General features: G+C 47.1%; 1 protein-coding gene across 1 annotated transcript in view; it reads left to right on the forward strand.

Moving 5' to 3' along the window:
* Positions 1-3,443: 3,443 nt before the first annotated feature.
* The window catches only part of TNFSF8 (TNF superfamily member 8), a 14,750-nt gene continuing 2,709 nt past the window's right edge, over positions 3,444-15,484 (forward strand). Inside the window, exons 1-2 of the mRNA XM_042879203.1 lie at positions 3,444-3,856; positions 8,507-8,552. Of these exons, the coding sequence (XP_042735137.1) occupies positions 3,695-3,856; positions 8,507-8,552 (208 nt within the window). The 5' untranslated portion in view covers positions 3,444-3,694. The remainder of the gene's footprint in view (positions 3,857-8,506; positions 8,553-15,484) is intronic.

Here is a 15,484-nt window from a genome sequence, read left to right on the forward strand (position 1 = left end):
TGCTAAAGACGCTCACTTGAAAACTCTACCAAGAAATCATTAGAACTGCTGGTTTTGTGGTTCATCCGTTTTCTCCCTCCCTGTCCTTTTAAGTAAAGCTCTTTGCTGCAGAGGATGCAGCAGGTGCATCATATTAAGAATCAATGCTATTTGGCCTCTCAACCAGGGCTTGTGAGAATGGATGCAATGCTGGTGAGAAGGCATGAAAGCAGTGACCTCAGCTTTGGGAAAGAAGCATTATCAGGCAGGTGGTGTGGTAACCCTATAGAGAGATGTTGGATGTAAAGGGTAACAGAGCATTGTACTGAAGTTATGTTTGAAAGTGCATCACCACCAGCTTGATAGGGGGGTGAGGTGGTTATTTACTGCCTAAGATAGAACTGCAGGAGTAGAAGCACTCATTCATCCTGCATTCTTGTCCTGATTGAAAATCACCATCTGCCTTAGCAGCACACTTGCCTCAGCTGAGCAACATTTCCCTTCTGTATTTCAAGGTATTTCACCCTCCTCAGTGAAAGATGGGACTAATCTATTCATCCTGCTGTTACTTGGGACAGTCTTAGGTTTTTCCTGCCTTAGTAACCTCTACTGTACAATGTTGATGCTCTGTGTCTCCTAATTTTTTTTATTTTATTTTATTTTTTGTGATCTCAGCATTGCTTGATCACGAGAAACTGTTGCTTTCAAATGCCGTGCTAATGGGCTGACTGAATTTATTTTAGAAACTAACAAGCTAGATTTAATCTGGATTGCACTTCTTAGGACAGGAGCTAATTTTTTCCATGTTTCTGCAGCATCTGCTTTTCTACTTACATGTAGATTTAGCACGAGTGTTCTGCCCCTGTAAAAGGAGCTGACCATGCACATCTCTGTGCAGCCACAAAAACCTGTAAGCTCACGGTGCTCTCCTCGTGAAGCCGAAGATGATGTGACATTCTTAAAACTACAACACCATTATCCTCTTGTAAGTCATTTTCCTTGCTGAGCTAAATACCTGCTCGGCTATGTGCAAGAGATGCTTAAGATCTTTTCAAGCATAGTAGATGCTGCTAGTCACTGCAGTTAAGCAGAACTGGATTAAATAGAAAAGTACTACCTCTGGTTTGGAACTCTTATATGCCGAAGTCAGAGAAACCTGGATAATTATAGTCAATAAATAACTTTCCCTGCTTTTTCTGTTCTGACATCTTTCACGAGGCATTGTGCTCTGGTTGTGCTCTACTGAAGGCAAGTTGCTAGGTTAGATGGGCCGTTGGTAAGATCCTGTTTGGCCATTCTGATGAACTTATGTCACTGATTGTGGACTGAGAATAGCTAAGACAAAATACCCCTCATCATCTGGTTCTGATACAAGTTATCTGGCTTCAATAAATATGAATCAAAAGAGGGCACTCATTTAACTGCAAAAACTGTCAAGACAACCAAGTGTCTCTGGAGTTGGACTAGTCTGAGAGCAAGGATTCACCTCGCATAAAAAGTGCAGGGTTAGGAGTTACTGAAGATTCCACCATGAAAAGGAGTGGAAATACTTCCAGTGAAAGAAATCTCACTTGGGTTCCGTGAGAAACCCCATGGCTAAATGCTGGTACCAGTCTAGAACTGAGGAGAGAATCGTGGGCAAGAGAGAAGCCAGGGCTGATTGATCAGCTGCGAATAAGTCAGAGCATGGAGGTGAATACAGACATTCTCTGTGGGCACATCCTGACATTGTGCTCGTCTACTTTGTTGTGACTTCTTTCTTTCTCTGCCTTTGCCTAAAAATTGCATCCTGTACCAAAGGCACCTTCCTGATGCATTTCTGTGAAAACCTGCAGACCTTCAGAGGCAGGAGCAATACAAAAGAATGGAGACCTGCCAGCGTGGCACCCACCTAAAGAGGGGATGAAAGAAAAGAAGATCTGGGAAACTGCAAGCCTGCCAGCCTGACCTCGACAGGGAAGGTCATGGAGCAGATCACTTTGAGTGCAATCACACAGCATGCGCAGCACAAGCAGGGATTCAGACCCAGCCAGCACGGGGTTCCTGAAAGGCAGGTCCTGCTTGACCAACCCAATCTCCTTTTATAATGGGGTGATCTGCTGTGTGAATGAGGGAAAGGCTGTGGACATAGTCTGTCCAGACCTTAGTAAAGCCTTTGACTCTGTCTTTGGAGAAGCTGCAGCCCATGGCTTGGACTCCTTGCTGGCTAAAAAAACTGTCTGGATGGCCTGACCCAGAGTATTCTGGTGAATGGAGCTGCATTCAGCTGGTGTCTGGTTATGAGTGATGTTCCACAGGGTACTGTTGGTACTGAGTCTTGTCCTGTATCTTTATTGATGACCTGAATGAGTGACTGAGTGCATCCAGTAAATTTGCAGATGACACCAAGTTGGGAGGAAGTGCCTGAGCATAAGAAGGCCCTACAGAGGGACCTGGACAGGGTGATTGATGGGTTGAGGCCAATAGGATGGAGTTCAACAAGACCAAGTGCCAGGTCCTGCACTTATCTCACAACAACCCCACGCATTGCTACAGGACTGGAGCAGAGTGACTGAAAAGTTGCATGGAGAAAAAGGATCTGAGACTGCTGATCAACAGCCAGCTGAACATAAGCCAGCAATCTGCCCAGGTGGTCAAGAAGGCCAATGGCATCCTGGCCAGTGTCAGTAATAGTGCAGCCAGCATGACAGGGAGGGGATCATCCCTCTTACTGGTAGCACTGGTGATACCACACCTCAAGTGCTGCGTTCAGTGTTGGGCCCCTCACTACGAGAAAGACATCGAGGCCCTGGATGGAGAGTGTGCAGAAATGGACAACAGAGCTGTGAAGGGTCTGGAGCACAAGTGTGATGGAGAGTGGCTATGGTAACTGGGATGGATCAGTCCAGGATGCTCTCTACAACTGCCTGAAAGGAGGTTGTAGCAAGGTGAGGTCAGCCTCATCTACCAGGTAACAGCAATAGGATGATAGGGAATGGCGTTAGGTCCATCAGGGGAGGTTCAGGTTGGATATTAGGGAAAACTTCTCAGAAAGAATGGTGAGGCCCTGGCACAGCTGCCCAGGGAGGTGGTGGAGTCACCATTTCTGCAGGTATTGAAGAAACATAGAGGTGTGGCACTGAATGACATGTTTTAGTGGGGATGTGTTGATGGTAGGACTTGATAATCTTAGAGGTCTTTCCCAACTTTTATGATTCTATGATCTCTGAATGCAGAGCTCTGGAGATCACGGTACTGGGATGGTACGGAGGAGAACAAGAGGTTGCTCTATGCAACAGGAAGGCAGCGCTCCAGGCAGCGTACTGCACCGAACTAGAGCTGCACTGAGTATAAAATGAAACAAAATTTGCATAGCTCTCTTTTTCACGGAAAACCAGTAGCAGGGAGGGGGCACTGATCTTAGTAACCATTCACCTTCTGACATCAGAAACCTCTGATGCAACACACAAGACTGCTGTCGCGAAATCCCTGATCACGAACATGAAGCTGCTTCCCCTCCTCACAGCTGCGACCTGCTTCACGCCCCCAGCTCCCTCATTCTTTGTACCACAAGTGATGAAGTTTTTTTTCCAGATCACATGAGCCAGGATGAAGGGGAAAATCCTGCCAGGAACAGAGATGGGCTGCGACCTGAACCTGATCAAGGGGAGATACAGACCAGTACCCTGAGAGCTATATAAGAAGGTGCTTGGCACAAGAGCAAACACTTTTTCAGATGAAAGACTCCTATGAATCAGCCATGCATGTGAATGAAGGCACCGTTTCAAGGAGGCTTGGAGCCACTAACAAAACTTTTTTGTATTTCATCATCGCTACCCTTGTTGCATTGCTCGTCTTTGCGTTAGCCACCGTCATGGTATTAGTTATCCGGAGGACGGTAAGCAATTCTCACTTCACTCATTATCTTTTTCTTTTCTTATTTATTTATCTTTTAAATATAAACTTCTACTAGTTTGATCTAGAATTATCCCACGGCTGGAAGGTCAGTTTCTGGCCCCTGTTATGAATGCACACAGGAATTAGGGGGAGAAAAAGGCAGAAAAAAGAGGGAGATGAAAGAATTTTCAAAAAAACAAATCCTTCCTCCATGGGTTAACTTCTAGCATGTGGTGTCTTCTCTGAGAATGGAATTGGAAAGCTCATAGTGCAAGAGTCAATCCACCTTCTGTCCAGCTGGATCGTAGAAGTGCAGTGGAGGTACATCAGTGCCTCAGTGTGTGATACCTGGTTTGTGTGTCACCTCTGTTTATGGGTCTTCCTTGGAGACAGGAAAGAACTTTAAATGCCACATTAGAAATTTTATAGCTTTTACACATAAAATCTGAGTGCTGAAGGATCTCCACAAAGATTCAGAGAGAGAAAGCACCAGCATGGGGCTGCTGAAGGGAGCTGGCCATGGAAAACAAAGTATGATCTCCCAGTGCAATATATTCTCTTACTAAATTGATCTTGTGCAATCTGTGTGTCCGTGTATGCACATTACCAAGAAATTAAGCCATTAAAGCTTGACTGATGCTTCTTTAAGTTGTATCAGTGAGGAGTCATTTACCTGAAATCAGTGCTCTTCCAAAAGGGAAGCAGTTTGTGCACAGTTAGAATGAGACATGGGGGGTTTCAGGTGATAAATATTGGCATATTAAGGGAGATCTTTAAAATAACAGCTTGGATAATTACAGAATTGCCAGAGCTTTCCTATATAATTAGGCTTTCATTTGTGCTTATTATGAAAGTAAGCATTAAATTACCTCTCCATCAGGATAAATGCAGTTAGACCAGTTGCCAGAGGAACAATATTACTGAAAGAGTTGAGATTTTCATTTAAAAGAGTAATGACATTACTGCAGCTGCTTTGGAAACACAGCTTGGCTTAACGAGAAGGCAGGAAGCTGAGGGGTGAGAGAAACGTGAGAAACAGAGCTGCAGTTTTACAGTATGAGGGGAACTGGGCAGCAAAAACATAAATCGCTTCTTGTTCTTGGGGAACCAAGAGACCCTCAGTCCAGAAGCAGCAGTCATAGAATCATTAAGGCTGGAATCATTAAGGCTGAATCATTAAGATCATCTGGTCATTCTCCATTCATCTCCATCTTGAGTTGATAGACCAGGGAGTAAGCATGAGTTTCTGATCCTGTGTGAGAGGCTCCTCAGGAATCACCAGGGCTTGCTCCAAAACCAATTGGCTCCTGGTGGCAACGGCAGTGTAAGGCTGGGCAGAATGCAGTCATGGCTGGGCTGAGCATCCTGTAGCATTGACTCCGGCAGCTCCAGGGCTGGGGGTTGTGTGGTTATGGGAGTCCAGTTGCTGTAGGGAATAAACCATCACCAGTTGGCTTCATACCTCTGTATCTTCTCAAGAGAGGATCAACATTTTACGTGATCAACCCTTTAGGGTGATTTGGTTTTCTCTCCAGATGTCAGCTGGGTTCTACAAGTGGACCACAGGCACAGTGCTGGCCTGGGGACCCATGTCTTGGCTGCCACTGCATTAAGTGGAGGCATCTGGTGGCATGCAGAACACACAGCCCCCGAGCCCCATTGCAGCAGCATGGAAGCTGTCTGCTCATCTTTCTTCACCTGTTTGATGAATTTGTGCTTGCCTAATTCAGGGTGAAGGAGGGTGTATTGAGAAGGGGAAAATCAAACTGTGTAGAAGCAAGGCTCTTCCCTCACCCAAAATCTGGGTGATCTGAGCAACAGAAATATATGTGAAAGACCAGAACAACAACAACAACAACAGTCAACCATTATTCCAAAGCTGTTTCTCTGAATCAGGTACAACACAGATTATTCATTTCCCTGCAATTTCCAGTGCCCCAAGAAGTTTTCTCTTAGATATTTTGTTTTCAAGAAAGGCACTGGTGCGCAGTGTCAGACCTGGGAAGTGACATTTTTTTGGAACAACATTCAGAACTGAAGTCAGTTTAGTTCTCAGCTTTCATCCGCAGAAGCAGCTGGCTTTGGGCCATTCACTGATCTACATCTCTCAGAACTGACTTTGTTTTTCTCTCAGATGAGAACAGTTGCTGCAGAGAAGACCTTTGCCTACATTTTACTTCTCAATCCTGTTAGGAGGGCCCCAAAGCCCACACTTCTGCCTGCTGCAGCCCACTGCTCTTGTGTGAATATGTATATATATACACATCTATGTAGATCTCTATATATGCAGGGAGAATATGGATATAATACGAACTCTCTATCATAGAGTGGAAATCAGTGAAAGTTTAAGGATGAAAATAATTATTAGGCACACAATCTTAATGAGATCTTACACTGCACTGCAAGCTATGCTGCACTGGACACCCAGCCCACGGGGTGCAGCTCTGTGAACGGATTTGGGGTGAAATGTGGGACAGCACATCACCGCTCTGCGTTTTGTCGCGGTCCTGTTTCCAACCTCCCAAGCACACGGGCTGTCCCACCGGAGCCTGCTGGCCCCCTCTGGCGGACAGCCCTGACAAAAAGGAGAAAACTCCGGCAGTTGCTCGTGACAGCAGCTTCTCCACTTGTTGTGGGCTGGGTTGGGTTCAGTGATCCCTGTGGGTCCCTTCGAGCTCGGGGTATTTTGTGATTCTGTAACAGCACCAGCGTGTCTCAGCTTGGTAAAATTACTTGTAAATATTTAAGGGAAGGAAGAAAGAAATGACTTTCCTGTGCACTTTATTATTTTCTCTTTCTGTTGCCAAGTAAAGACCGAGATCCTTCATCATCAACACCCAGGCAGGGTGAATTTATTGTACTGAATTGTTCCCGAGCTGGGGTTATAGCATGTAACTTCCTTGAGCTCCAAGTGCGTGTCTTTCTACTCCATATTGCACCATTACAGCAATGTGCTGTTAGCAAACAGCAATGCTAAGTGGTATTTCAGAGAAAACTCTAAAGCTTTATTTGAATGCCTCGTCAGTTGCCACCAAAATGAACTGCATTAGTGTCTGCTGTTTTCAGCCACGGGGGAACTTTCCAGGTGAGGATACAATACGTCAATTTGTTTTCATTCTTTTCCTGTTGCCCTGGCTACAAAGCAAGCTGTGAGCCACCAGCCCCATCCTGCATGTCTCTGAGGAAGGGCTGTTGGGCCAATGCCTCCTGACAACAACACCTCCATCACCATACCGAGCACTTGGCAGGCAGCAGAGGATTTGCTGCCTGATATCACTCAGCATGGGGATACAGCATCTCTCTGTGCCATGTATGAAGGCCTTTAATTCCTTGCAGAGTACAGAAATGCTTGTAGATTGCATTGGAAGGTAACATTTCCCCAAGCTTTGAGTGTGTGTGACAGAGACAGCCCTATAGGAGGGTCCAGGACATGAGCAGAGAGGATCCAGCAGTTCTCCTGTGCAGTACTGTCAGTCAGAACTGCTCCCACATCTGATGAGACATGCGTAGGGGAACCAGGAGATTTTTGGAGGGAGGACGTTGTGCAGAGGACCAAGAGGCCTGTAAATGCCAAATTTGCCAAACTACAGATCTAGGTTGCTGTTCAGCTCCTAAGCCAGCAGCCTTCCCGCATTCCTTGGGAAGATCACCTGGAGAAAGTCTTTGGCTCAGCAACAGATAACGGTTCCCTGGTCTTACATAAGTGTGAGAAGAGAAAACAGGCAAACAAATATGAGATGCCCAAATCACAAAGCAGCTACACAATCTGTATCTGTGGTACACAATGTTTTGCTGTTAGACCAAATGGTAACATTGCTTTGCCTGGAGCAGACATGGCTCTGCACTTCAACTATGGTTAGGCCAAAGTCTAATTAAATGTATTCTTCAACATCTAAGTATCAGAAATGGTCACAGCACGGCTTATCTCACTGTTCAAATGTCTTCTTTCTTCTTGTACCACACCTTATACTTACACTTAGAAATAAAGTACTCATGTTTTAAGTCCCTTGAGATCTCCAGCACACCATGGATGAAGCTGTCTCCCATCTATGCAGTCTGCCTCATTTCTGCCAGGTGAAACAGAAAGAGAACAGAAAAAAAGCAGGACCACAGATGAACCCCACTGGCTCTGATGGGTGTCCAGTCCCACTCTGTCCTTCTCCAAGGTTTCAAAGCCACATTGGAGCTTTCAGGACTTCTGCTTCCAAAACAACACAAACAAAAGCCGCACATTAGAGAATTACTATGTCAGAAAAACAGATTTCTATAGACTGTGACAAAGAATGAGTGAGGAAGGAGTTTTTCAAGAACAGTGGAGATGTGGCCCTGAGGGACGTGGTCAGTGGGCATGGTGGGATGGGTTGATGGTTGGACTTGATGTCCAACCTAGAGATTTTTTCCAGCCTTAATGATTCTGTGATTCTAATTTGGCCAAGCACAGAGAGCTTGCTGGAGGGCTGTGCTCCTCAGCAGTCCCTGCCCCGTGATGCTCCATTGGAGCCGTGTGCTCTGTAACACCTGGTGCTAGCTCTGCATTGCCTTTCAGTAATGCAATGGAAACTTGTAGATCCAACAGTAAATCAGTGATCTGCTTGAACACAGAAGTGCTCTGCTCCCAGAATAACCACCCACTCTCCCACATCTCTTCCAGGCAGCTGATCCTGCCACAGAGGGCAGCACAGAACGGATCCGCAAAGGTAAGAAACCTAACCTGACAGTCTGTGCAACTCATTCCATCTGTAATGATATATTGCCCAGGATCATGAGCAAGGCAACTGTGCCCACTGCACATGAAGGCATTTCTTCGTGAAAAGCCAAGGCACTGGAAAAAAGGAAGGAAAAAAGAAAACAAGATTGTGAGTTACTCAGTAGCTCAGGAAAGCAGGGCATGGCTGAGGAAGGCACAACCATTTCTGAATCTGCCATCAGGTGTCTTTGCTGGCTCTTGCACATGTGGGTGTGATGTCCCCATGTGTACAAGGACGTACTTCAAAAACAGGACCTCCTCTTGAACTCCTCTGGTCTGTCTCCCACAGAGACAGTTACGTATTTCTTACCTATTTGAGGGGAAAAGGAAAGAGGGAAGGGGTAGATCTAATAGAGGAAAGTGCAGAAATGCAGCAAAAGGCAAGGAGCAGGAATTTAAACAGGCGAAGCATGAACATGGGGAGCCCAAAACAGGAGAAAGCTTTCTAACCAGACAGCAGAGACAGCGTGCCCAGATTCTGCTTTTTCCCCAGTGTAAATCAGAGCAGCTCTATTTGTTTCATTGCCATTCCCTTCTTGGTTCCATGGCCCTTGGCACTCAGCATTCTGAGTTCTTGCTAAGACGATTCCTAGTTGGTGCTGGAGGATAGGAGACAGCACCACCTCCCACTCTACAGATGGGAAAACTGAAGCACAGGAAACTGAAATTCAAGGCCTAGAAAACCCTTGTCACATAACCATCTTTTTCTCCACCTCCATTTCTGCACACAGGTGACATAGTGCTGAATTTAGGCAACGTGCACTCAAACTGGGGGAAGTTTTGAATCCAGGGCTCTTCTGCGTTGAGCTTTCCTCACACCACACAAAACTGTCCCTGCACATCACACTGCCCTTTCAGGGAACTTCTCAGCAGCCTCACCATCATCTGTTGTGTATTAAAAGTCCAGTTGAACCAAAGTGGTTTTCTTTTCCCATTAAGGTGCCCACAAAATGCCGCTCTAGTGGCAGTATCCCACCACCAGCTGGAAAGAAGCAGTGAAAGCCATGGAGTGGTGGCCAGGGACTGGCAGAGGAGGGACAGGAGCCATCTCCTAGGTTGGTGTTAATGTGAAGCAAAGCTCAAGTGACACTGGCATTCCCAGAGTAGAAAGAAGAAGTCTCACTAGTCCAGAAAAGCATCTCAGTATGTAAATACTTATTTCCAAATCTCACAGTCTACATCAACTGCTCCTTCTCCCCATGGAGGCAGCAGGAGCCTGTTCTCTCCAGGAATTTACAAGGTGTTGTTTCATTAGGCAAAACCGTTTGGCCTTTGGGTCAATATCAATGGCAGGCTCCCCGTGGCTCTGAATTCTGCTGCCGAATCTGAGATTAGCATAAAGACAAAGGAGGGGATGACAAAGAAATGCCACAGGGCAGGAAGGGCTGCTGGAAGCTGTCTGCAATGGGTGCAGGTGCTCTATCAGCCTATCAGGTTCTGTTGCACAGCTCTGGCAGGGTAATGGAGCGTTAAAGTGTGAGCAAATTACAATGGTCTTTTATTTTTCTCTTAAAATGCATAAAGCAGAGCTAATTGATTAATAGATCCCAGCGGGTAATTTACAGCAGGGAGCTCTGCCAGGCAGCGTTTGCTGACTCCTAAGCAGGAACTGTGAGGCCCCATCCAGCAGCTGCAGAGCAGCAAATTGGGACTCCACACTGCAGGGACTGTGCTGGGGATTTGTTTGCTGCTATCTCTGTGCCTTGAGCAGCCCCAGTGTTGACAGTGTAATTTGGTTCACAACGGGACATGAAGCCCTGTGTTGAAAAGTGGCCAAGGTTGGGTGCTGAGCCTTGCTCCAAGCCATCTGATGGGCAAGGTGAGGGTGTCTGCTTGTGCACAGCATCTCAGAGATACTCACAGGGATGCAGAACCATCAGAGTGCTGATGGTGGATGATGGTGCCATGCTGGCAGACTGAAGGGGGACTGAAGGCAGACAAGGGGGAATGGTTTTAAACTAAGACAGAGGAGGTTTAGGTTGGATATTAGGAGGAAGTTTTTCACACAGAGGGTGGTGAGGCACTGGAACAGGTTGCCCAAGGAGGCTGTGGATGCCCCATCCCTGCAGGCATTCAAGGCCAGGCTGGATGTGGCTCTGGGCAGCCTGGGCTGTTGGTTGGTGACCTGCACACAGCAGGGGGTTGGAGCTGGATGAGCATTGTGCTCCTCTGCAACCCAGGCCATTCTATGATTCTGTGACTGCATTGCCACGCAAGGGGACAGTGCTCCAGAGAACCAGGCACAGCCTCTTCCCAAATTAATTCTGTAATCCCAAAACAGGAAAAACACTGACTGCATTAAGGTTTCCAATGAGATCACACTCTATTCTTAGCTATACACCGGTGGGCACTAAGGCTGACTTTCAGAAGGTCTGTGTTCCCGACTCAGCTGTCAGCCCTCTATGGATGGGTTTGCAGCAATCTGCAAGCAGTAGCTGAGATGCAACGTCAGCTAATTAAGTGTTGGTGTGAAGATATGATAGCAACTTCCTGCAAACCTGTGTCATTGTTGGTGGAGTGCCTGAGCAACAGGGGAAAGGAATTATAGCTGTCACAAAGTGAATGTTTGTGACTTATTCTTTCTGTGCAAATATTTCTCTCTGGAAACTCATCTACGTTTCATAAACACGGAATCACATATTAAAAGGTGCCAGAAGGAAATTATTGACAGATTAATTTTATAGAGGAAAATACAAAGAGAAATGTGGAATCATAGAGTCATTAAGGTTGGAAAAGACCTCTCCGGTTGTCAAGTCCCACCCCAACCCATCCTCCACCATGCCCACTGACCATGGCCCTCAGTGCCATATCCCCATGGTTCTGGACTGACTTTCAACCTCTGAAAATATTCTCTTCCATCCTGGAATTGTCCAGTGCAAACCACTGAAATCACGGGGTGTTACTGATCCCAGGGCAGTGAGCACTCCAGAAATGGGCACCTCACATTTAGAGCATGCAGGTTTTAGCTTTATCAGCTTCAGGACGTGTGTGTTGTGAAGTCTGTAAGGGTCTGCTTGGTCTCAGCAAGATCAGGGCTCTTAAACTGTGTTTCTCATTTTCATCCTCCTGAGCAAACATCCAGGGGAAACTACACCTCCAGTGGTGCCAGTTAGTCAAAATTAGGGCTTGTTTAATTAATAATGAGCTGATCAGTATTGCTAAAAAGTGCTGAGCCCTGACCTGAGCACAGCACCTTGCGCTTAGCCGTGTTGAACCTCATTAGTGTCACATGGGCCCACTTTTCAAGCTGTCCAGGTCCTTCTGGATGGCATCCCTTCCTTCTATTACACCAACTGCACCGCTCAGCTTGGTGTCGTCAGCAAGCTCACTGAGGGTGTACTTGATCCACTGTCTGTGTCACTGATAAAGATGTTGAAGAGCAATGGTCCCAAGATGGAACCCTGGGGGACACCTGGGCACGGAGCCATTGACCACAGCCCTCTGGCTATGACCATCCAACCAACTCTTTATCCACTGAACAGACCAGCCTTCAAATCCATACCTCTCCAGTTTAGAGATAAGAATGTGATGTGGGACCATTTCAAAGGTCTTGCAGAAATTCAGGTAGATGACATCAGTTAATCTTCCTTTGTCTAATGATGCCATCACTCTATCATAGAAGGCCAACAGATTGGTCAGGTACTAGATGAATATATATATATATGTATACATATATGAAGAGCTCATGAAATTAGGGAAGAGATGTTTCTGAAGTTTCTGTTTTTGGAGATGAGGAGGATCCTCAAAAACACCATCTGTGGGGCTTTTGCTGCTGGGTTAGCAGGCTCTGAGTAGATGATTTGTTTTTTCATGCCACTTCCAGCTCCTCATTTCACTGTCCTGAATCTATATCCACCTCACAAGTGGGGAAATTGAGGCAGCAAGCAGTGAGGAGAGTACCCAGTTGGATCCTCTTCTCCTTGGACCTGTCTGGCAGCAGGTCCAGCCCTGTCCTGGAGCATCCAGGTTCCTCCTGGCCAGCAGACACAGCCTGCTGCTTCAACGCAAACATTTTGCACTGTGGGTGGAAATTGTGGAGGTGTCAGTGGGGCAGCAGCACTATCAAACAGGAGTGGTGGAGGAGAGCTGTGTTATGGGCACAACAGCCTGTCCCTTTCCCTCTGGGCTGCCCACTGTGGATGCTCAGCCTATGGTAAAGGGCCTCAGGAAGGCAAAAGTGAATTATCTCCCAATAGTTCCTTTAGGATAAAATAGCCCAGATGATAACTTCCTTTAAGGCTCCTTCTTTATCAGCAGGTTTCCTTCAAGCAGTCTGATGGTGGACATGCAACCAGTGGGGCTTTTTGCTGCTTAGACCCCGCTGAGGCTTTGCTTTTCCCCCCTTCTGACCTCATTTATAAGCAGATATAATCCTATTGACTTCAGCGGGATCACTTCTGATTTACACTCCTACCAGTGCAGAGCCAATTAGGCGATGTGATTGAACACATCCATCGATCAGTCCTGCAGCTCTGGCAATTTCAGTCTCCGCTGGCTTGTGCTGAAATGATTTGGATAAAAGGAGTAACTTGAGAAATAAAACTAGAAAATGGCTATAAGCTGCCTCAGCAGAGCGAGGACAGGAAATGTCTCTGTACCTTTTTTTTTCCCATAACTTGCTTTCTCAGAAACACAGCTGATGTCACCAAATAAACGCTTCAAACACACACATATCAAACTTGCTGACATCAACGAACGTAAGTGCAGCTTTCAAAGTGTGAAGTGCAGCCACATCAGTGACTGTTGTTGTGAAGAGATGCAGGGAAAACCTTGCAGCAGCTGAGGGCTGGAGGGGCTCCATGCAGCACCAGCTGCTTGTGTGTGTGGGCACAAGGCTGTTCTCACCTGGCAGAAGCTGCAAGGCTGCAGCTTGCACAGTCTGCTTGAGCAGCAGGGGGTCTTCTGCTTTACAGAGTAAAGCCCCCACATGGCACCACGTTTCTGTATAAATGTTGTCTTTGTATGAAGGATATCAGTAATGCAAGTGGCTGTGCATTTCCAGTGGCTCTTGTTACCTTTGCTGCTCTTGTTGCTTGAAATAAGGACTAGAAGGGCTTTTTTTTCTATCCTGCTCCACATCTCTGTACACTAACACACTATATTGATATGACTGTCATCAGGAAAGCCGGCTTTGGTTTTTTCTCTGGGGATTTCCAGCACAGCTAAGGGAGTTTGAGACATGACTTACTCACTGTTGGAGGGCAGGGAGCATCTGCTCCCCTAAAACTGCTGCAGCTGATGGGAGCAGAGGAAAGTTACTGTTCTTTCAAGACATGCACAGACTGCTTTTCCAACAGAATGAGTGCAAAGGGTGCACTGCTTCAAAACACCAACCAGTGGGACTTTGTGGGACCTGCTTCTCCCTGATTTCTCCATCTTCCTGACCAAACGCCTCTTAAAATCAGGCCAAGCAGACATTGCAAGGGTCTGAAGTTCTTTCTTATACCTTTAGTTTCAGGAATGAACATTGAGATTCTCTGCTCACTTTGGATTTAGTAGGCTCCCACTATGCCATATGTGAGGAACAAGAAATATGTCACCCCGTGCCGTGCCATAGCATCACAATGTAGTAGAGTTCAGTAGTTAATTGCGTTAATTGCTCCTTCAGGAGCCCCTGGAGGTTGGGGGACTCGTTACCAACTAAGTGTCAGGAAAATGATTTGTGTACCCTGAGATAGGAGTTTATAATTTGTCAGGATGCTGCTGAAATTCCTTCATGCTTCGTTCCTTCCCAGTCCCCCATCTGAACTGCTACGATATCCCTTCCCCGGCTACAGGAGGGCCAGGAGATGTGAAGAGGGAGAGATCAATGCAGTGAGAAATAACCATCCACCTGCGTGGTTGCACTGAGGGAGATGCTCTCTGCTGTCCTGAATATACAACTTGTCCCTGTGTCCTTATGCACATGGGCTGTGGAGGACTGCATACAAACAGAGAATAAAGGAGGAATAATCAGTGCCTTTCAGTGAATGTTCGGTATGATAAGAGGAGGAAAGGCTTAGGGAAAGCAGATGGGCACGTGAGGCACTGCACAGCTTGCACGGAGAGGTGGTGATGCCCCATCCCTGCAAACAACCAAGGTCAGGCTGTATGGGGCTCTGAGCACTGCTGGAGCTGTGGGTGTCCCTGTGCACTGCAGGGAGTGGGACCTGATGGCCTTTAAGGTCCCTTCCAACTCAAACGATTCTGATTCTGTACGGCTGGAAGAGAGGTGAAACGGGGAAAGAAGTTGAGGAGTGCAGGGTCAGGGATGCAGAGCCGGGATGCGGGGAGGGGATGAGGAACGGAGATGCAGAGCCGGGATGCAGAGCCGGGCGCGGCCGTGGGAGGGAGCCGTCACCGCGCGGCCGCCGCTCTCGGGCTCTGTGCGATGGGGCAGCCCCGGTTCCGCCCCGGTTCCGCCCTGCCCCGGGACCGCCCCGCAGCTCCTCCTGCCGCGAGCCGAGCGGCGGGGCCGAGCTGGCCGGGAGTCTTTTGAGGGCAGCGCTCAGATCCAAAGGTCGCACCGGAATCCTGCTGGAACCCACATTGTAACGGAGGGGGTGGAGTACCTTAAAAGCCATTTTAAGGTGCAAGTTTCACTGAACTGAGAGCATTACGGTGCTATGGAATCAGCGTGCAGGTCAGGTATTACCAGTCAAGCAGAAGGAAACAGCTTTCAGGGCTATGTGGGCTGCTGCTTGTTGCTTTGGATCTTCCACTGTGCAGTTGTGAGGAATCATAGAATGGCTTAGATTGGAAGGGACCTTAAAGATCATCCAGGTCCAGACCCAAGAGGATGGGTGAAGAGTGACATTCCCAGGCCAATCAGTGCCCAGGAGAATAGAACAGTCTCACATCATCAGCCTAGGTGGAAATAAACAGCTCTGGTGATAGCATAGC

This window comes from Lagopus leucura, unplaced genomic scaffold (genome assembly GCF_019238085.1).
Source record: "Lagopus leucura isolate 7727_CA_CO unplaced genomic scaffold, USGS_WTPT01 Super-Scaffold_100022, whole genome shotgun sequence".
Taxonomy (NCBI): domain Eukaryota; kingdom Metazoa; phylum Chordata; class Aves; order Galliformes; family Phasianidae; genus Lagopus; species Lagopus leucura.